We start from the raw sequence: 23,683 nt of genomic DNA, 5'->3' as shown, positions 1-23,683 counted from the left end.
TTAGTATTCTCTAACTATTTTTACTGTTGCTAATTTGCTAATCCCCAGGTAATCGGAGCTTAAGTGGCAATATAGTGTGAACAGCGGCGGTGTCCAGCGGCACTTCGTGCAACTGTAGAACATGTCTGACACGTTTTCTGGGCTGCAGATGTCCTCTCATAAAAGAAAAAAATTGTTGGAAGATCGCGCATTACTGATCACGTCGCTAACGAACGCTTTACACCAGCAGATAAATAGAATATAAAAGTAATTGCAGTTTTGTGTCCTCTACTTCAACAAGATGCGTCGCAAAGAATGTCGCTACAAGCGTTCTCGCTGATGTACACCTGTCCGGTGATCGGGTATTGAGAAAACCGCGATACGTTTACGGGCAAGGTAGAGCTTAACAACGGTATTTGCACCATTGTGCGGAGGCTTCTTATTGAAGATGGCAGCTCGATAGCTGGTCAGCAAGCAGAGCATTGGCTCCACCAAATTACAAACGCGACAAGCAAAAACCGTTATCAGCGAAATGTATAAAGAGCTGTCATAGTAAGCAGCTAATACCCGTGTCACACCGGCGCGCAAAAAGTCTTTTACGTAAGCGGCCTTTTACTATGTTGAAAGTTTTGAAGAGGTGTTCCCTCGCAGTCACACGGCACCGACGATCTCTTTTTAGAGGTTTGTTACGAATGCGCTACCGAAAGAGTGGCGCTCGCTTTAAAAACAGAACCAGCGAAAAGAAAATTATGTATCTCGACAGAAGATGTCCAAATTTATTGTATGGCACATTTGTTGACATAAATTTAACAACTACAGTTGGAAAAAAAAAGGTTCAAGCAGTAGTATCTTAAGAAGCATTTGCACAACTGGTGGCCTTATATATTATTCTGGCAACAGTGGGCTTCTGTTTTCCTTGCTAGTGCTTTTGTCTGCCTCGCCATGGATGATCGTACGGAGGAAAAAGTGACAATTGCAAGTCTTGTAGCGTACCATCTCTCTCTGGAAAACGAAGCAGACGCGGCGAGACGCGTGCAGGTTATCCTCCCGTAGCCTAATTAACGTCCAGGTGTCCCTCTCAGACCACTGTGCTCAGGGCTTCTTTTTTTCTTGGGCTGATTGCACACTGGCGTTCGCCTTTCCGCGCGAACTCGTGTCCATGCTCGCGTCTATGTGGGCGACCATAACCCCAACCCGTTCGCCCTGTTTACGAGAGTACACAAAAAATAAAGTTTAAATGGTTTTTTTACGCTGCTAAGGACAAATGAAATTTATTTTTATGGTGAGCCCAAGTGACACCGTAATAAAGAGTTGTCGGTTTTTTTCACCACTTCATAAATGCTGACGCCCACTGGTTTCGAGGCTACTCTTTTACCGCCGTGAAAGAGTTCGTCGAACGCTGTTTCCAGAAAAGACCACTTCTGAAAAGGAGATCACTCGCTGTCGTGTGACAGCGCGCGGAACTCTTTTTCGGAAAATGTCTTCTTGCTTAAAAGACTTTTTAGTGTCCATGTGACATGGGTATAAAGCAACCCCAATAAGTTGTTTCGAAACAAAAGTAATATACCTTCAGCAAGAAATACAACACTTTTCAGATACTAACAGACATTTCATTCAAATGAAACAAAATTGGTCGCAGTTAATAAACTTTCAAGCGAACATACTTGTGCATCGGCGTTTAGTGCTGGATTACCCTATACGCCTAGTGCGCGCCGACGGAAGCGCCATAGGCGGCGAACTCAATCATTGCTCTCGGGAAAGCAAGCAGACGGCCGCCGTGGTTTCCTACGTCGTCGTACGTGTGTTTCCGCGTTGTTCACGTTTCCATAGTGAAATAAGCAAAGTTCGTCATATGTGTGGTGGCCGAAACTTCAAGGGATGTCGAATAACAATTGCTGTGGAGTGGAGTGCTCAAACACCTACAAAAACGCGCCCGGAACACGGTTTTACTCACTTACTGCAAGGCCTCCTAAGCAAGATCGACGGAAGCAATGGATCGCCGCTGTTCGTTGGCAAAGACGAGCCGCTTTGTCATTGTGCGGGTTAACACGTCGCTTCTTGTTCGAATACTTTCGTTCTGCCATATCGGTGCTCGCTGGATGCACTCGATCATGTTGACACTGGTAGACGACCAATGTTATCAGCTTGAGCATGCGTTGGTTCGGTTCGACCGCCGTGCAGGGCACTTCGCTCAAACGTTCTATATTTTAAAAGTGTTGTAGTTCGGGCGAGTTGGTCATCCATGAACTTAGCTTGCAATAGCGCGGTACATGTACCGCGCTATTACAAGCTAAGTTCTATATTTATTATTTACAGAAACAGAAATGCAGCAATGGTTGACTTCAGAAAGAACAAGAAGTGATTGAGACGTCACCTTTGTAAACAAAACAAAGCGGATGTTCACCACGAGCTGCACCTCGTAGCTGGATCTTGTTACGCTGGTCTGCGGGACACACCTTTGATATTCACCGGCATGACGATTCACTCCACGCGGACGTTCGTTCTCCTCCGCAGTCGGTCATCACATGTCTTCTCGGCAACCCTCTTCAGAACTTGTCACTGTCATCTCTTGATACTTAACTCACAGCACTAGATCATCAAACAACACGTCTTCTGCGGTCGAGCGAACAATGCTATCACTAGAACGACATAACTTCTTCGCCGACTAACTCCTCACTGACTGACTCTGCCCCCGCGTGCTTGCTGCGCTTGCATTGCCTGTATCGGCTAGTGCCTCGGTTCGGGAAGGTGCGTATGATTCGTCTGTGCGTAGCACAGCGAAAGCTAGAGAAAGGGCGAGATCCTCTCACCGATTCGTCTGCGGAATCAGACGGCGCCGCTGGCTCGGCTTTGCTTTCTCGAATATCCCGATCTTTCGCGTTCGTTGGCTGTGTCGGTGGCGTCTTCTGCGGAGAGGGTAAGAGGCACGCGGGCGCGCTCCCGGCGCCTTTTTATACTTGTTTTTTCGATGCGCGCGCTCTGTCGCGCACGAACCGTCGGCGCCAGGCTTTCATGCCGTGGTTCGAAATCGGCGACGTGCACTTAGTTAAGCGCTCGTTCGTGACAAACATCGTGCACAAGTCCACTTTCGTAGAGGCCCGCGCCTTTCCTGCAGCTGCCAGTGCAGAATTAGTTGTCTGGCACCCGCACGGAGGGGAAATAGCAGCCGTGAACTTCATTCATCTCCTCACAGCAAAGCTGTGCAAAGCGCTGTCGTCTGCTCGGCTTCCCGCACGTACTGTCGGCGGCGCCTGCTAGGTGGCTATCAATGGCGCCTCTATAAGCGGTGCACAAGGCGTATATACAGATATATAACAAATTTACGAATGTATCAAGGTATCTTAAGATACAATTGGAATGTATGTATCTGATACAATCGGCGTTTTGGTATCTTGTATCTGTATCTCAGATACTTCTTGCCTGAGTATCTTGTATCATATCGCGATACAATTTCAAAGTATCTTTGCCCAGCCCTGTTTTGAATGTATGCAGCGGGATTGACGTAACCCGCGGCTGGCTGTCCCCTGCACATCGTCTTCGCCGCTGGCCAGGAATGCGGTCGAGACATCTTGGGCAATGGACATGCCTGTAACCTGCGCAGCTGCCTTCAAGCTGGAGCCCTCATGAGTGTTGCCCACAACCGGAGGACGTGTCGGTGCGAGCAACGCTCTCTTGCGCCGACGGTGACGTCGCCTTTACGGTTCCGGGACTGAGGCCAAGCCGTCGAGCCAGTGCAGCGGTGTCGACCAGCGGCTGTGTCGCGGTGCACGGATATTCTTTAGGGACATTTAGGACACATGTGTTGCCTTTCGTAGAGCTTGTGTAGCTGTTTGTTTTCAAGTTTCTTTCGGGATATGTGTTAAATTAAGGTTGGTGGGATGTGGGGGTGCTATCAGCCCCTGTAAAGTTGTCTGCGCCTCATGGTGCACGCGTGCCTCGCGGATAGGCCGTCGGAGGCAGTGGCGCTGGGCTCGCGAGCGACGGCCACGCCACCGTAGAGAAGCGAGCGAGGCCGCCGCGGCCGCTGGGTGGGAAAAAGGAAGTCTCTTGGGATTTGGCGGCTTGTGTGGACGGACGGCTCCCGTGGTGGGCCCCGTGGGGGACGATACTGCAGCTTGTCTCCCTCGGGCCCTCCCCCCGTGTCGTCGTGAGTCGTGCGTCCTCGCGACGCCGCATTCGCGGTTAATACTTGTCTTATGCTGTCTTAAGTTATGGTGTATTTTATTTCTTATGTTGTCTTGAGCGTGTGTTATGTTATTCGGGTATTCATTGTCATTATATAAGTTTTGACGTGTCACTAGTTTGTAATAGGATTCAGCCGGCGAGCTCGCCGTATGTAAAGAAATGTTTAATAAACGAGAAAGTGTTCGTTGAACCGACCGCGTCTGCTGTCTTCCATGTGTTCCGAGAGCGGCGATTACACCTCTCAGATCCCACAACGTTAATTTATGTGTGTTATAGTAATAATTTCTAATTACTTTGTAATTAAGTACCTATGTATTCTGAAGCCATTCATGCTCTGTTTTTGCATAAATAGAATAAAATCTCAGGATAGAAATATACAGTGCAAGTTTGTTTTCGGTTACGTCCATGTTGAGCAAAGAAAAATTATACTTTTCACACAGGTCGCGGGAAGTGGCACACGAAACGACTCGTCGAACATGGTGGTGCCTTCAGCAAAATGATCGTGTGCAACAGTGCGCTGCAAAATGAAGTTAAATGAAGACAAATTTATTATGCAGGAGGTTCAATTCATCCAAAGCTCAATGTATCTCGCTCTTTCTTAACCCCTAGTTGAAACAACTCGCAAGGAGAAGTGGTGTACACAATCGTGTACATAGTGTCTCAAAAGGTTAAGCACATTAACAGTAAAGTCCAATACAGTGGAACCTCGTTAATGCGTACCTGCCGGGAACGCCGCATAACTACGCACGAAACGGTAGTACGCATTAACCACCAAGTAATAAGTTGCATCTCCTCGCGTATGCCATCGCCGCCAGCAAAGAAATATATACAGTGCCACAGCAAATATTGTCTAAACTGCCCACTGCAAAGCCTTTTCTTTGTTTTTGCCAAAGTGGAGAAAAGATTCTGGCACTCTCGCACGACCGTCCGGTAGTGCCGATAGCGCGCGGTGGCGACGCCATGGAGCATTTCGGAACTATTACAGGGTCCGGTATACGCAGTGACCGACATAGCGACGGAACGGACAGTGTCGGCTATATGTGTGTGCGTCTGTACCGCGATCTGCTACTAAACGAAAACTGACACAGTTTAAGTGAAATGCGGTACGGCTGCGTGGAGCCGATCGTCTCCTGGCTAGTTGCGTGCAGCGCGTGGCCTTCTTGGTTCACGCCGTCACTGCCGGGCCGCTTGCTGCACTGCATGCGCGCATTTGTCGTGGGAGTGTTCTTCGTACCCACTTCGCCCCAGACCGTGCACAGATGCGGCGAGTAGCTGGTTCAGCTTACGTGGCGGCAGCGATGACGAACTTCCTGCAAGCGATGCGCACTCTGCGAAGCTCTAGCGGTGCTGGCAGCGGACAGAAGCGCGTTTGGGTGGTCGCCCAATAAAAACGTGCAGTATAGTTACAACAGCGCTACGCTTCCTGTAGGTACGCGTGCGTTTAGCGTGATAGCGTCAATGCAAACAGGTTTCTCGTCGCCCGCGACCAGCAACGCTTAACTCCACAACAGCGAGCTGCTTTCGTTTCTACAAAGCGGCACGCGCTTGAACAACGAGGCGGCAGTGATCGACGGCCCAGCGCGTTCAGGTTGTCGCCTATTAAAAGCGTGCAGTAGGTTTAAAGTAGTGCTGCGCCGCACGTGAGCCCGAGCAAATGTCTGAACATACTTATTGTGATAAGGTTGTCGGCGATATGTCATGCTAGCGCATTCTTCGGTGGCTGCCACCTCACCTTTGTTCTTTCCCGGTGCTTACTCGCAAAAGCATCGTCGCAATCGCGCGGAAGTCGGAATCAGCGATCGACCGAACTACGCACTTCTCAAAGATGGAAAACCTTTGGCGGCACATAGGGGGGTTGGGAAGTTCAGCAGCGCAGTAAAATTTTATGGCACAAAAAGTTATCGCGGTGATGCAGGGTACGCACTAACCGGTAGGCGTAGTTATCGCGGTGACGCAGGGTACGCACTAACCGGTAGGCGTAGTACGAAGCACCATGGCTTAAGCGGTCAGCGAATGCATTAGGCTCTATGAGACTCGGTCGGGGATTCATTGCAACTACGTTTTAACCGTAAGTATGCCTAAAGCGGGTACGTATTAACGAGGTTTGACTGTAACTACACCCTTGGACAGCTCGGTACATTACTGCCGCTTGCGTAGCAAGTACTTTGTTTTCGCTACGTTACAGAACATGTGCATCCTTTAACACGTTCACTGCATCATGGGTTACCGGTGGGTCACGGCCTATGCTCCACCTATGCGGCTGCGAAGTTACGTGTATTTCTGTGCTTGCAGATGCGATAACTTTATGATACTTGAACACAGAGGTATGATTTTTTTTGCATGAGGATACACACGCCCCGAAGAATAATTCTGTGACGTTAAAGGCTGTGACCCACCAGTGACCCACGACGCACTCAATAAAAATCTTTTTCTACTGTGTGCTGCGTGACCCACCGGTGACCCACGAGTGACAGCTCTCAATCTTGTGCTGCCATCTGATGTTCGAAATTGCAACTAATATATATTGCATATTGCATTGAACGTGAGGTGGTGCGATTGTTTCCAAAGAGCCAAGTGGCGGCCCGTTTCTCTATTGTGTTGCTTTCTATCATGAAAAGTGACTTCATGTGTTTTCTTGTGGTAAGCACTTTGTATTTAAACATAGATTCACACGAAGAAGGCGGAAAACAGCTTTGCACCTTTCAAATAGACGCGCCAAATACGCGCTGCAAAGGTGGCAGCGCCATCTTGCTGGAGTAAAAGAAACAGGCATAGCCGCGTGCCCCACCGGTGGGTCACGACGCACCTGGGGAATATACCCGATGGCCTACTGGTGGGTCACTTTGCACCTAAAACCAGACTGAAAAAAAGCCTGCCGCAGTGAACATGTTAAAGCAGCAAATTTTGTTCGAGGTAGGTGCCGTGTGTAGTTGGGGCGTGTTATGAACTGTTTACATATTGGTACATGATTCCCTTAGAAGAGCTAAAGTAGTTATGTTTATGGCAATTGTACGTACCTGGTAGCCCTTCTGGACGACAGAGTAGACCTTTTCGAAGCAGACTTCATCCATATCGGTGAGTTGCTGTAAAGGTGATGTGGCCTTGACACCAACAAAAGTCTGTCCCAGGGGAACAGGCCGAAATCGGTTGTCAAAGTAGAACAAACCCAGCCGTGGGTTGACACGCAGAAAGTGGGCCACATCTTCATAGTTGGGTAGCGTTGCTGACAGCCCGACAATGCGGATCATGGTCTGGGACGATTCCACCTGAAAAGAAAGAAATACTTGTAAGTTAATACGTATGCATTGACTATATGCCCCTGCATCCCCAATCAGAGCAAAACCTCGTTAACAAGCTTTGTAAGAAATGTGCTCCGACTGCTCACAGTTCCAAGGTAATAATATTTGGACTCCCAGACACAGAAATGCCAGTTATGCAAAAAGTTCTTAGCCACATACGATGGACCATTTGTTATTATCACCAGACACGCAGATGTCACCTATACCATAGCTCGCCTTACGCCGAGTGGTAGACAAGCTGCTGAGACCAGAGTAGTCCATGTCACCCGCTTGAAATTCACCCCGCGACAGCCCGACTGACTCGCTAACAATATCTCATTACAACCAACTTCAGAATACGCATGGTCTGTCTAATGCAGCTGTGGTTAGCCTTCGGCAAGCTCTATCGTGCAGGTTTTCAGTGGGAAATGCAAAGGCTGAGTGAGTTGAAATCACTCGTCGCTACCTACATTATAGAGGCTAGGCGCTACTGTCATTTGTTGCCCGTGATAGGTGCATGCGGGTTGACCGCTACAGTCAGTGATGTAGAGAAGGCAAAGCTGTGTCAGCTAGAAGCAAGGGCCACTTATGTAGTGTTTTAATGTCTGCAGCCAGAAAGAAAAAGGAGGGGGCACCTGATTCCCAGCCCTATGCCCGCCCTTTTTAATTTCTTTTTCTTTGCAATCAGGTCATAACAACGGAATTCCCGTGCGCTTGAATGCTTTTATGTGTTCAACTATATTTCAAGACAGTGATGCCTCTATGGTTCTGCCATCAGTGAAAAGTATTTTGCAAACGAATTCAGTTGTATTGGATGCATCTCTTTTCATGAGATGCACAAGAACCAGTCTCAGTTAACGATCTTACAAAATATTACTACTACAAGGCACATTTCGGGCTGCAGTAAACACAAAAAACTAAGCACAGATGAGGAGACCCTTTGCCATTTCTTATATGAATGGCTTTCAATGAATAATAAAAAAAATAGTGGGAGAGCCATTTCACCATTCAGTGCACAGGCAATCACTACCCCCCCATGTTCACCACCCCGATATGTTTATCATACATATAGCCAAGTGTTTGATGAACAATCGTTTGGCGAGAAAACATATGGCGCAAAAAACTTGCCAAGGACTAAAGGGTATGTCCAGATAAGATCGAGCATGAGGTCCCAGTGGTCACCATTCCCAATTTTGTTAAACTTACTGTAGGCCTAGGCATTAGACCCAGAACAATAGTTTCCAAGTTAGTTCTGCAGAAAAAAATTTTGTTTGCCTGAAAAAAATACATATATACAGTCGAACCCACTTATAACGATCCCACATATAATGATCTATCGGTTATAACGACCATATTTGGGTGCACTTACGATTTTCCTATGCTAACCATTGAAGCTGCGTCCAGATATAGCGAACATTTTTGAAAGCCTCCTACTTTTACAAAGAACACTTCGGACACGGTCGCGGTAAAAACATGGCGCATACGAAGCAAAAAAAGTTAAGACATGCCTTCTAAAGCGTGACAGGGGCGCGCGCTCGCGCATGCCCTGCTCCAGTTTACTCGCGACTAAGATACCCAGATCGGCGAGCACCGCACGCAGATTTCGGATGCTGCGAGCGAGGTCGCTCACTTTCCAGGCATTTCTTCAGTGATAGAATGGCAGTGAGGGAAAAAAAAAATAGTAGGCAGCATGAAGCCTTGCGGTCAGCTTTCGCACGGTAACCTTTCCTGACGCCGTTCTCTGCTGCTACGACCGCCTGCGATGAACCAAACAATGCCTTGGAACGCAAGAAGGCATAAATGTAAGAAGTGATAACCGCGATAGCTTTCCATCGCAAAAAGGTTCACTGCGTCCCTAAACTCGTCGACGACACAATGTGCCGCGAAAAGTCGTCCGTCTTTTTGGTAACGGCAGAGACCGGTCGGTCGGTGATTACGACTTTCGCGCGATTGCGGCGATGCCTTCGCGGATAAGCATCAGAAAAGAACGAAGGCCAGGTGGCGGCCGTCGGTGAACGTGAAATTATGCCTTATAGCTGACAACCTTATCACAGTCATCTGTAGATACTCGGCTTTGCATGTGGCGTACGCTGTACACTGCGGATTGACGGCGGTACGAGCGCGCCATGCTGCCGTTTGCAAGTTCGCCGCCGCCGCGTCGTGCGAGACCGCTTTTTTTTTTTTAAGTGCGCGTCGCTTTGTAGAAACGAAAGTAGCTCGCTGTTGTTGAGCGGCGCGGGCACCGAGAAACATCGATGCACTGACAGCGAGCGTATACAGCGTGTTTGACTAGGTGACAACTGAAGTGCGCCGCGCATCGTCGTGCAGGGCCGCGAGAGCATCGCGGAGACTTATAGAGTGCGCGTTGCTAGGAAAATGCTTGTTTTCGCCGCGTTGAACGAAGAGACCAGTCGCCGCACCCGTGCGTGCACGGTCCGGAGTGAAGAAAGCACGAAGAACGTACAAACGCGCGCATACATACAGAAAGCGGCCCGGCAGTGACTCCGCGACCCGAGTAGGCGACGCGCTGCACGCAACTAGCCAGGGATGATCGACTCCACGTTGCGGTACCGCGCTTCGGTGAAACGGTGTCAGCTCATTGCAAAGGCGGTTAATTCACTCGTGAGCACGCAGCGGGCGTCGCTTCACGATGCGAAAAGGTTAGCTTGTCACCGAAGGGGTTGTTAGCACTTTAATAAAAGTGCACAAAAAAAAAAAAAACGGCTTGGCCGCTAAGCGCACGTTTTTAAGGGCGAGTCCATATACAACGAACTACTGATATAACGACCACTTTTCGCGACACTTTCGAGTTCGTTATAAACGGGTTCGACTGTATAAATTTTGGGGGCAACAAACACTTTTCCGCCAATTTCGCGGTTTCTGAACTATGAGCGCAGCTAGGAAAAAAAACAGTGCACTTCTCGGTCACAATATTTGTTCCCCTCAAAGAACAAGTGATATACAATCTTACGAGTCTATTATTTTCCTTGCTTGTGGAAGCACTTTTGCACTTTTGAAGAAAAAATCACAAACATGGCAAATCCCAGAAATTACTTGTATTGTAGGAATTTACTGCTGGAAACAAGTTAAAGTGAGGATAATAAAAATCGGCACATATTAACTTTGATACTTTCACTCTCTTTTAAGATGACTTCCGTGGCTTTATCACACTTCGTTTTGCTCAATAATTGGGCTGAAACGTAAGTGATTTACCAGAAACGCCCATGTTTTAAAATAGTTTTCCATTTTAAATTTTTTTTTAAATCCCTCTGATTGAAGTCAAGGCCATTATCTATCATTCTGCGTAAAAAAAACGTTGCACTATTTTGGTTGCCAACAAGTTATAATGCGTCAAATGTGACCAAGTCAGCCTAGCGGCCGCGCCATTCGTTATGTGCTGAAAATCGGATATATGTTCAAAATAATTGTACACGACATAATCACAAAGCAGCAGCTCCACACCAACAAATGCGCAGCCAGGTGTGGTGGTTCGGCAAGCTTTGTCTTGCGATCAGCTGCTTGACAAACCCGCAGCAGCTGCCGCTCGATGCTGCAGGCGCTCACATTATACATGAGTGCCGCTTAGACTGCGAATGAGCTCCACATGCACCCCAAACTACGCTCAGAAGACGAATGAGATAGGGAATGCATCACTGTAAATGGTAAAGGCTGTTAAGTGCCAACAAATGTCGTAATATGCAACGAAAACTCTGCTGGCAATTTTGCAGTGAGCGCCTTCCATACAGCACGCATGTATTTTTCACTGCTGTTATGCCCGCAGCTGCAAAATATTGTGATAAACGCTTGGCTTTCATTGAATATTATATCTATGGGCGCACAAGAATAAAGTATTGTAAAAGCGATGATTTAATGAAGCAAAGGACTTGGACACACTTCTTTTCACAGCCGGCTGACACAAGTGTTCTGGCACGAGATGGAGAACCACTGTTTGAGTTGTTCGACCATCGGAAGCACATATGACAGCTTTCTTTAGATGTCAATGGCTTGCTTTTGTGTCGTGTTGCTGACAGAGTGAACCTAATTATCTTTGGCCCATCAGAAGAGAGGAAGCAACAGATGAGCACACTACTGGAGGCAGTCACTGCGAAATTGCCAGCAGAATTTTCATTGTATAATAGGGCTTTTGTTGGCACTTAACAGCCTTTAACTTTCACAGTGATGCGTTCCATCTCTCATTCGTCCTCTAAGCGTAGTTTGGCGCTCAAGTGGAGTTCATCCGCAGTCGAGGCGGCACTCGTGCAATGTGAGCGTCTTTCAACACGTCTTTCAACAAGTAGCCACAGCCAAGCCGGCCAAGCCCGGCCACTGCGTAGCAGCAGCAGCACACGCTCGAAAACGCCACACTCGGGTTGTTCTGCGCTCGTACGGTGCGCTCACTCCTGTGATGTGAGACATTCGTCCAACCAACGGCCAGTTGCAACAATGACGTCACAGGCAAGTGTTTTTTTTACTTACTGAACGCATCAAATTCTACGTCACCAAATGCGATACTATCACCTTTTGCGATCATTTGAGAATACGGGCCCTGATGTTCATTGTATATGTAGGCATTTTTTATATTTTCTTTGTATTATGCTGTTTGTTTTGCTTACAAGTGTACATCCGTGTGAAATCCATTGCATGTGCTGCCCTCTGTAGGCCCCCAGGTCCCGTCAAGCTGTTTTGCACAGCTTTTTGCCTGGGGGACCCCCAACAAGTGTGTTGGAAATAAAGTGGATTCTGATTCTGATATAGATTGCAAAGTGTTATTAAATCACAAAACACACGTGCTTTTCCCTACCGATGATGAAAAGTTAATAGCATAGCGCACAGATTTTTACGTTATATTTGAAAAATTCTGCAGTGCCTGCCACAAAGTACTGCAGCAAGCAACCCTGGGCGCCACGCCAGTTGCAGAGCAAAAATTGCAGACCATTAACAGCCCATGTGAAACGAAACCGCCATTAGCGGTGGTTGCTTAGGGAGCAAAGAGAGTGAATGGAACGATTTTTTGAGCTTGTGAAACAGCCTTAAAGAGAGGTGATGACCTTTAAGGGTTTGTTTTTCCTTGTTAGACACAATATTAATGAGAACTAAGAGGTATTATTGTCTGTTAGTTCTCATTATTATTAAGAGCATTGCAGTACGAACACTCCCATGGTAAATGCACACGTTGGTGACCACACACCGCAGCGACCAGAGGAACATGCTACTCAAAACAGAGAACTTGAGAGTCAACCCCGCTATGTACCCCACTTGACAGTTTTGGCTATGTGACGGTAGTGCCAGAAAACACAGCCTAGCGAGACGAAGCAAACTCAGGGCACGACAGCAATTTTCGGGAGGTCACGCATATTTGCAACAACACAGAGGAGATTATGGCAGCACCATGGGAGCCTTCATTAAAAATGTGCATAGAACAGACGTGCCTGGGTGCATCTAAGTGTTCTGCGAATGTCTCTTTTTGTTATCCTGTTTTTGTTTTTGTTATCATGTTTTTGTTATCCCTGGTGCTTTGAAAACACCTACCTACCTACCTACCTACCTACATGAGTAGCACTGACAACTAGGCAAGTTGGTACAGATGCATGGCTTCAGAACGGCGCAACAAGGAAGACGAAAAGACGAATGTGTTCGTGTGTTCATTCGTCTTTTCGCCTTCCTTGTTGCGCCGTTCTGAAGCCACGCTACCTCCCTACTTACCGACCCACAAACCCACCAACGTATGATAACAGTTACGTATGATAGTCGCACCATCGCACTGACAAGTGCACTTCCTTTTGATAATACTGATGTCTGTGCTCTAAAGCGAGCGCTTACGTTGCATGAGACCAAACGTTACCCTTTAAACGCCAGTGCAGTCAACGTGCCTGGTAAAGCCATGATGCGCACACAACTACAACGCTTACAAAAGCATGTCCACCCCCCTCGCAACACTTGGCTCAAAGCCAAAAAATGCAGTAGACACCTACTCGCTCACTGCTTCACATGAAACTGATTCCCACAAGGCGTGGGATGTGCTAAATTTTTCCGCTCTAAAGCTGACGTTGGCATTAAATTCTTGCTTTTCAGGCTGTTATGGAGAAGTTCGGCGCAATTTTTGCAAATTTTTGCTTTTGGAGCAGCTTGGCACAGGAAAATGGACCCATATCAAAAATTCGCAATATGTGCAGCTGTCTGACCCTTGCATTATGGGCGTCGTATGGGTCCCTAGACCCCAGTGAACATAAAAGCATGGGTACGCAACGGGGTAAGATGCGGGTGTATATCTTGGGAAGATTAATCTTAGTCCTGCTTAGTGTGCATTCAGTTGATTGAATGTAGCATTATTTTAAAAGTGGACCAACATTTTAAATAATCTAGGTATTCAACACTCGTACAGGAATGGATTGGCACAGCATCAACACACACGACCCAATGTTGGCCAACACTATGGAACTAAAGTCCCTAGTTTTTCCCCTCTTCTTTCTTAAGTACCAACAACCATTGAAGCGTTGCTGACGAATCTCATTGGCTAACGCTCGTTTTCGGTAGCCATGTTCTTCCTAATGCTTTTCAAGCACCTGCTGAAACGCGTCCCCCGCTCACTAATGACGGGGGGTTGACGGGAGGAGAAAGGCGCGTCACGCTAGCATATTGTCCGCTGAAAGATGTGTGGTTAATGTACTTAGACGTACGTGGCTTTGTAAATCTTCCAGGTTAGGAAGAAAATGGCGGCAGACGCTGGCTGCGCGTGAGAGAAGGCCGGGAAAGGAGGCAGTTGTCGGTACTTAGGTAAAAGGAAAAAATCTAGGGGCTTTATATGGAACAGGCCGTATGACTTATCGAGCCCAGTTTCCAATGAGCTCCTTTGCATGCCATTAAAGCAGTCTCGAAGGTTGCGAAAGCCAATCCTATGACACTACCAGAAAGAAGAGTGCCAAAGCAGCTAAAAGAAAACAAGAACCCTCCCTGTGGACAAGGGGGATTAAGTTTTGAACCACATAGGCTCTGGCAACAAGATAAATAGGCTTCTCTGAGATACAGCAACACATTTCAAGAAACTGGAGCTACAGAAGCTGCTCACTCAAGTTTTCAAATTTGTTCCCCCTCTCTACGATGTCATGTATCTCGGGAGCGCTTGCAAAGCGGAATGGAATTGGGAGAGAGAGACAGGCGGGAGACCGTGGCATCACTGCAAACAAATTTTTATCATACAACACTGTAAACAAAATTTTCACACCAAAAAATTTACGTCAAAAAGTAACATTAGAAAAGGCGACGCTATAGTGCGCAATCACTAACAACAAATCGCAAAGCCTAGAAGCTATGCTTAACTCCTCCGCACTCCAAAGTCTGGCCACTATGGCGCCTCAGTCTGTCACTATTAGACATGTGCGCCGGACCCCAAATCACCGGCGGCGGCGCGCTGGCGTTTCGACCTCCAGCAGCGGCGCGTGAACGGCGCGGGGTTCATCAGACCGGCAGCGGCGCGGCACGGGGGGGGGGGAGAGAGACAAAGCGGTGAATGCGATACGTACACGCCGTAATGTTACATGAACGAGGCCTAGCAGCTTACTCTCTTTGCTCCGCTCTCAGTTAACTCTACCAAACGCTGGTGTATGGCAATACGGCCGCTCCCGGGAGAGAAGCGGTTTTCGATCAGCTTGTCGTATCAGTGATCCGAGCGCAAAGCAGTGAGATCACAGCGCTAACAGCGCGTAGAAGGTATACGAGCCGTTCGCTGAGGGATGTCTGCCGAAATAGCGCGCGTGCCAGCGCTCTCGACTGCGCCCTTATAGTCAAAGTTCACAGTCGCTGCTGAAGTTGCGCAGTCCCTCTCCCCAAACATCCCTTCCTGCTTCTTCGCCCAGCAAATGACGGGCGGGGCGTTTCCATCTGCTTGAGGAGCAATCGACGGCAAGCCTCGCACGCGGGTTGATGTTATTCCGTGTGACGGAGATGGCCAGCTTGTTTCATCTCTGCTTTAACCCTTTGCGGTCCAAAACCTTTACCCACTTTCCGGCTCTAGCGGTCCGAAACTATTTCGCCAGTTTCTGGCGCCGCGAATAAAAACACAAGCTGTGGAAGAGAAACGCACAGGATATTTATTTTTGCTCCCGCATTCTGCAGGCAACTCTTTTAGTGATATTTGGGCAACGTATGATACCGCTCAAAGCATTCCCCTGTGTGCAGGCCAGGGTTATTACTGCAGGTTTCCACCGCCGCCGTCGTCGTCTTCGTCACTCACTTCTGTCGAATCACTGTCATCACTGTCTGGTGGAGGCACGTAATTCTCTTCCTCACTAAAGTCATCTTCGCTTTCGCTAAAAGCACCGCCGTAAAACGCACGCGGTGAAAACGTGGCCATGCTTCTCAGCGAACCGCGCGCGCGCGAGTGGGTACGCTCTAGGCCCCGTGCTGATCATAGTGCTGCACCCTAGTGTCAAAAAAGTAAAACCTCAACAAACAAAGCTCACTTATTCCTCAAGAGATGGCCCTTCATGTATACAAAAAATGCGCGCGACTCGCGGTGAGAAAACAGCAAAATTTAAACCACGAACACCCTTGTCGGGCGGGGCCCGACAGCGGACCGCTACGGCCGTGTTGCGTTGTCGGGCGCTGCCCGACAACGGACCGCAAAGGGTTAACCATGTTCCTTGCCAACGTTCGCGAGCAGGTAGAACATACAATGGGCGGAGCGATGTTATCGATTTAGATCGTGGTGTAGCGCTAAAAAAAAACAGACACATGTGAGAGACAGGACAGGCACATGTGTCTGTATTTTTTTAGCGCTAAACCACGATGTTAAGTACTCACCAACTCGCCCAACAACAAGTTCTTATTATCGATTTAAAGTTTACACGGAACATGACGGCGACGGTGAAAGCCTGTCCTGAGTGTCCATACAATTGCTAACGCAATAAAAAATTTACAAAAAACCGTCGAAGCGGGCTCGCCTTTTTCCTGGAAAGCTGCATCGTCTCCGCTGTAAAGAGTTCGTCCATTGGAAGAATCAAATAATCCGGCGCCTTTTCCATTGGTTTCGTTCTCGCCTTCAATACCCTTATTACAGGGGACATCTCCTCGCCACTTATTTCATCATAAAGCATGCTACAATGTCCGCACTAAGCGTTGAACCTATCAGGATTTCACGCTTGTCGGCTGCAGTCTGTTATCTTGGCATGCGCAGTCGCAAACGCACAAAATGGATCGAAATCAGTTAATCGCGTACGATAGTCGTGCGAGAGAAGCAAGAGCGGGTCGGCGGCTGCATAGCAAAGCAGTGTCAGAGACAATTCGCAACTGGTATTTCTCGTATATGGACCAGTCGAGGGTATGTACTCTGATGATGTCACGTGAATCACCGTTCTGGCATCACTAAGTGCACCAAAAGACAAGAAACGCCAAGAGAGAATAACGCGCTCGTCGTTTTTGTTTTTCTTGTATTTTCAGAGGCTGTTTAGGGGCCCTTTATAAAAACAGGGCGTGCAAACACGGACACAGGAGAGTAGTCAAGACACCAGAAACGCCGCTAACAACTGAAAAATCACACAGCGGCGGAACCGAAGGTAGACACAAATATTTACCTGCGCATTCCCACGTAAGAGGCCATACCACGGAGTAAGATAAGAGAGGAGCGCCGACTCCGCCGCCGCTCCACGCATTCACTCCGGGACAAACCGTGCAATGCGGTCGCGGCGGTCTAACTCATTCCTTTGCTCTCCCCCTCCGCTCCTCTTCACGCTTTCGCACATGCTTTCTCCTCTCCCGGCGCTGTTCGCAACGCGTAGCGCTATCTGTCGAGGCGCATAGAAATCATTCAACACCTGCGCTCATGAGCGCATGCGCCAGTTGGAGGATGACGGCGGCGGCGGCAGGGAACGGCGTGCGCGGAGCGTGTCGTCTGCTAGAAAGTCGTTCGCTCGGCATTCTCAATATGACAAAAAAAAAATAGAAAAACAACGCGTATATATGCGTACTGATACTAAAATATGAAATAAGAACATCGTACCACTTTTTATACACATATGTGAAACATTGTAACATATCTTCAGTGAAAGCAGACGAAAAATTATGCTGAACAAAAACGGCAGAGCAGAAGTACACTTGTTTTCCACGTCTGCGCGGTAGTGTTGGTTGGACATTTTCGTGTTACACCCTTTGTTTAGCATGTCTGCAGTGTGCTTCTTCTTACTTGAAGGAACAAGGTGTCTTGGTACTTGGGTGTGAAGACATTGTGGCGACCACTGCGCACAGACCTACGCAGCCTCCGTCTCGTCACTGATTAGCCCGGCGTGACACAGCTACTTGCTGCAACACGCTTCCGATAAATGACAGCGCCACGCAGTTTCACCGGAGGCTTACGTCACCACCGCTGGCTATATAACCCAAGCTACCAAGCTTGGTTTCATGTTTGTTTCTCTAACCTTCCGAAGCGCAGCATCGGCATGCTTGCCCTGCTGCTGCTACTACGTTAATAAACATCGTTTCGTTTTATGTTATGTCAAGCAAACTCTCAGCTCGGAAGGTGAGCCCTTCAATGGCCAGTTCCCCCGACGAAACCACGACTGCTACCCGTACGAGTTTGCCAGCTTACTACAGAGAACTTCTGGCGATATACGAAGCAGTGCAGCACTTTCGCCACGTTCTCGAAGCGCAGCACTGCACCATCTATACCGACCACAAACCTCTAACGTACGCCTTCTCTCAACGTCGCAATGAACTCCCGCCTGTTCAGCAGAACCAACTCTCGTTCATTGCACAGTTCACCACCGACATCCAACACATCAGCGGGAAAGACAACATGGTCGCCGACGCGCTTTCACGCACGTGCCACGTTCCCCTTGGAGCGCGAGGCGGCCAGTGCTCGCCTTCGGGCTTGTAGTACGGCCCCCGCCTCCGTAGGGCAAGCGGGCACGCAAGAGTCTCCATCCCTATCCCCTCCCCTGTTTTGCCGGATCGAACCAATAAAGTTGTTCTCTCTCTCTCTCACGTGTGGCCACCATCAGCTCGGTGCAAATAACAGCAGACATCCTCGCCAAGACTCAAACCACGGACGCCGAGCTGCAGGAACTTCTCAAGGGCACGTCTTCACTTCAGCTAAAAGAAGTCCCCATTCTAGGGTTGGCAAGAACTATCTGCTGCGACATGTCGACAGGACGAAGCAGGCCCTACGTGCCCCTGTGCCATCGCCGTGGTCTTTTCAACCAGCTCCACAACCTCAGCCATCCCGGCATACGTGCCTCTACACGCCTCGTGGCTGACCGCTATGTGTGGCCCTCCATGCAACGGGATTGTCGCACGTGGGCGCGCTCCTGCATTCACTGCCAACATGCAAAAATCAACAGGCACGTCACGTCCCCACTCGGAACATCCGCTCAGCCCTCAGGTCGGTTCGAGCACGTCCACCTCGACATCATAGGACCATTTCCCCCGGCAGGACCCTACCGCTACTGCCTCACCGCCATCGACCACTACACTCGATGGCCCGAGGCATGGCCTCTCGACGGAATCACCGCGGAAGACGTCGCCTCGGCCTTCTTCTCCGGCTGGATTGCCCGTTTCGGCGTTCCCCGCCGCGTAACCACCGACCAAGGGCGACAGTTTGAGTCTCACCTATTCAGGCTCCTGGGATTGACCATCGGGTTTGAACGCTTGAGGACCACGAGCTACCATCCCTGCGCCAACAGAATGATCGAGCGTTTTCACCGACAGTTCAAAGTTGCCATTATGTGCCACTCGGACTCAACCTGGCTCGAGGCCATCCCAGCTGTCATCCTTGGTCTTCGCGCCACCTTCAAGCCGGACATCCATGCTACGCCAGCAGAGCTCGTCTACGGGGAACCACTCCGTCTGCCAGGTGAATTTCTCGCAGCTCTGCCATCCAGCACTACGACGTCAGACCCCACCGACTTCGTCGCCCGGCTCCGACGCACCATCGCTGCCTTACGCCCGTCCCCTGCAGCCCACCAGAGCAAGCCCACACCTTTTGTGTTCAAAGAGCTAGCATCGTGCACACATGCTTTCCTCAGCGACGACACCGTCCGCCGGCCTTTCCAGCCACCCTACAGCGGACCCTATCTAGTCGTCCATCGCGACGACAAGAACTTCACCTTGCGCTTGAACGGGAACGACGTCCGCGTCTCGATTGACCGACTCAAGCTCGCATACATCGCGGCGAACGAACCTGGCAGCGCCACTCTTTCAACTGGCGTCCTTCCACAGCCACCGACGTCGCAGCCCGCTCCTTTCACGACACGCTCCGGACGTCTGGTACGCCTCCCAGATTTCTACAGACCCTGAGGGCTCTGCACTCCGCGGGGGGGTGATGTGGCGACCACTGCGCACAGACCTACGCAGCCTCCGTTTCGTCACTGATTAGCCCGGCGTGACACAGCTACTTGCTGCAACACGCTTCCGATAAAAGACAGCGCCACGCAGTTTCACCGGAGGCTTACGTCACCACCGCTGGCTATATAACCCAAGCTACCAAGCTTGGTTTCATGTTTGTTTCTCTAACCTTCCGAAGCGCAGCATCGGCATGCTTGCCCTGCTGCTGCTACTACGTTAATAAACATCGTTTCCTTTTATGTTGGGATCCGTCCTTCACCGACTCCGCATCCCACAACATGGAGCAACTGGACAGGAGGCAATGAAGTGTTTTGTTCCTGGCTGTAAATCTGGTTACGGCAAAGGGCGAGAGAAGATTCTGCTCTTCGCGGCCCCATCTGATCCGCAGCTACTGGATCAGTGGCGTCAAAAAGTTCCTGTAAGTAAGCGACCCCTTAAATCCAAGGACAAAATATGTGCTCGACACTTCAAGAAGCACCTCATTTTTGATACGTACTTTGATATGTACTACGTCCAAGACTCCAAGAATATGCTATCCAGCGAGTTGAGTCGTCACCCTTTAAGGCTGGAGGACGCGGCAGCGTTAAGGTCAGGCAATACTCGCGATATTTCTGGAGAAGAAAAAGCAACACAGCTTATGGGGAGCTATTCTCGATGCGTTCATCCAAAGGAGATGTCCACAGTCCATTTCGGCAGAGTGCATTCAGTGATTCGAAAAAGCGGTAAACCGTGATGTCACCTTGCTCTTGACCATGTCGCCGCACCGAACCCGCCAGCACATTCCTAGCGTAAGAGAGTGGACGAAATGCCCAGAAACAGGAACTTTTCATGTCTGAATTTGCATGTGAATGTGTCCTAAATGTTTGAGAACGATGCAGGGAATGCGTACCGACCTTACAGCTGCGTTAGACGGGCGGCCGCATAAAACCTAAATCGATGGCTAACACAATCAAAAGACATGTCCACCGAAAATCTGATCTCTGAGGGCTGTGTTCGTTGCATTAAAGCGCATTCCGTCCCTGTCATTCATGTCGAGAGTGTTTGAAAGCTTCGTGATGTCATGATGGCGCTGCAGAACGAGAACCGGAAACACGGGGCGCGCTTCTCGCCGAGCTCCCGGTATTCAGCGGCCGCTGAAATGGACAGTCCATTACATGGACGCATCGATAAGAGCTCCTCCAGCGAAGTGCTGTATTTTATTTCCAGATTCCCCATTTGGATTAAAAGAAAAGGCTAACGGTGGCGCGCCGCAATTATTGCGCGGCGGCGGCGTGATCTCTCTTGGGACTTCGGCGGCGGCGCGAGTGGCGTGACCAAAAACATCATCGCCTCGATTCGGTGCGACGCCCTGCCCCGTCATCGCAGCTCCTGTCGACGTGTTAGAGTCGTCGTCGTCGATCCGCCACCTTGCTAGTCGTTCCCATCGCTGATCCTCCGGTCGCTGCTCCGGTCTTTGGTCGAGAACATCGGTCTCGTCCGGTTAGGCCTAAACTCGGCCTATCCTCAGTGCCACTGGCTCGAACTGTCGACGTGGCTCTCCAGTGATTGTTGGTGGGTTGCCGTCTCGCCGAGCTGGGGTAGTGCCGCAGGTGCCACGAGAACTGCGCGATGAGGCTGCCGCAAGCCCAGGAAGCCTCGCTCGGTACATACCAAGGTCGACGGTCATCCTCCCGGGACATACGCAATGCTGCCTCCAGAACTGGGCTCTGCTGTTCCCGTCGCGGGCGCGACGCTGGCTTGCACCACCTTGCTCCTCGACAACTCCACCGAACAATGACCACTTCTTCTGCCGGGGTTCCTCACCTCAGCTCGCGTGGCACGCGCCCTTCCCCGGCCAATGGGGTGCGTGGACGTGGCATTCGTGCACACCATCGGGGAATTTCCGTGCCACGCACACCATCGCTACATTCCGCCTTTTGGCACGTGCCTCGTGCCCTAATTTTTTGGTGTGAGAATTTTGTATGCCGTGGTGTGTGAGATAAAGTTTTGTTTGCAGTGCCACCACGGTGTCTCCCGACTCTCTCTCTCCCAATTCCATTCCGCATTGCAAGCACTCCCGAGATACACGTGACATACGGGCAGCCCAAAATTCACAAGCATGACCTTGTGGCACAACCATTCGTGTTCTACACATGCTTGCAACCATACAAACTGTCCGGCACTTTGCTGGGCACTTTCAGGGCTTACGCCCACTCTGGTCAAGAGTATCACGAGTGTCACATTGGGTAGAGCGGTCACTTCAAATGGCATTTGGAGCAACACAGGAATGACGTTACCAAGGGCTACACAGCTGCTAATGCCCTGGCAGAACATAATGAGCTAACCGCCGGACACAGCATTGACTCTACCATCATCTGCAATGAACTGTGCTTGCTGGCATTCCATCCTTCCCATATCCTCATATTCACATAAACATCAAAAAAGCTGAATGGGCTTGTTTGTATGGCATCTACTTTGCTGTAGCATGAAAAACACAAGGATATAAAGAAAACTGGAACACCTGACGCCCACGGCAATAGTGGCTCAATGAAATGGCTGTTGCCGTGGCATCTTCTGCTTTCTTGTAGGAACGAAATTCAATATGCAGATCAAGAAAAATATTGACACTTGCACTACAATGTACTTGTTCTCAAGTGACATCTGACAGATGATCCTTTTTCCCATGTGTCCCTGTCTTTGCCATGCTTCAACATCTAGGAAGTAAAACAAAACACATGCTGCTGATGTGTTTGTCAATTTGCAAGCTGCTTGACACACAATACAACACTACAGACTGCAGTGCAAGAAATATCCCCATGCAGGAATCCCTTACGCATGCTGAACTCAGTGCATGCTACATCACTGCATGGAGTTGGTTTGTGCAATTAAAATGAGATGGAGCCACCGGCACCTGGCCTTTCAGTCCCTGGAATGTTGCCTTTGTCAGTGCTGTTCAAGATGTCTCCATCCGCGCCACGTTGTCTGCTCGGCATCCCCATAGTGAGCGGATGGCAGCTCCACAAACGAAGTCAACATGGCAGCTCCCGTGGATGCGGGTTCCTTCTGCCTTGAATTTATCACATCGTCATCGTGTGCTGTGTGACCCAAAAGTTCAAAAACTATGCTTTTATTTCCTTTATCTTTGCGTCCTGAAGCTTCGAGAGTAGGCTTGTACGAATATTCGAGCACTTCGAATATTCGAACGAATATTACAATATTCAAATTTGCTTCGCCACGAATATAAATTCTAGGAAGTTTCGAAGTATTCGAAATGAATGAATAGACATATATATAAACCGCATGTAACCCCCTGTCATGGTGGTTTCACTGCAGCGGAGAGGTGATATACAGTGAATACCCCTATCTAGGAGAAATCCGCACTGTTGAGAAGCCACACTTCAAAGTTAAATGAACATACAGTAAAACTTGGTTAATTCAAAGTCACTGGGGCTGTGAAAAATCTTCTATTTAAGCGGGTTTTCGAATTAACCAAACATACACACAGCGGGATGCAAGGAACTTTGAATTACTGGAAGTAATCTGAGGTGGTCGTTTGCTGTGCCTGCTAGCACAGGGGGTCAGCAGCCGCCCCCCCCCTAATCACCTAAGAGGGGGGGTGCAAAATCTGACCCGTACATTGACCCGTCTAGTCACCTAAGGGGGGTGGGGGCGCAAAATCTGCCCCACACATTGACTTAGTAGAGTGGGGGGGGGGGCGCTGCGATGAACCTTTGCCCCCCTGATGGGGAACCCTGCGCACGCCTATGGCTCCAACGGTTGTTTTTCAGCAGTGCCCGGTCCCAATTTTGCCGCTAAACTGGGGAAATGGCGGGCCTCGCTGCTGCCAATGCAAGAAAAAAAAAAAAAAAGAAAGGGAAAAAAAAAAACGGTCTCGTGATCAACTGAAATGCGCGCCTGCGGAAAAGAAG

General features: G+C 49.3%; 1 protein-coding gene across 1 annotated transcript in view; it reads right to left on the bottom strand.

The window, feature by feature from the left end:
* LOC119397040 (activating signal cointegrator 1 complex subunit 3) overlaps positions 1-23,683 on the bottom strand; it is a 623,467-nt gene that overhangs the window by 473,916 nt on the left and 125,868 nt on the right. Inside the window, exon 12 of the mRNA XM_037664465.2 lies at positions 7,182-7,430. Coding sequence (XP_037520393.1) covers positions 7,182-7,430 — 249 coding nt within the window. The remainder of the gene's footprint in view (positions 1-7,181; positions 7,431-23,683) is intronic.

This window comes from Rhipicephalus sanguineus, chromosome 6, assembly GCF_013339695.2.
Source record: "Rhipicephalus sanguineus isolate Rsan-2018 chromosome 6, BIME_Rsan_1.4, whole genome shotgun sequence".
In the NCBI taxonomy this organism is placed as follows: Eukaryota; Metazoa; Arthropoda; class Arachnida; order Ixodida; family Ixodidae; genus Rhipicephalus; species Rhipicephalus sanguineus.
Note: the sequence above shows the minus strand (reverse complement) of the source record. Positions and strands in the feature narration are given on the sequence as shown.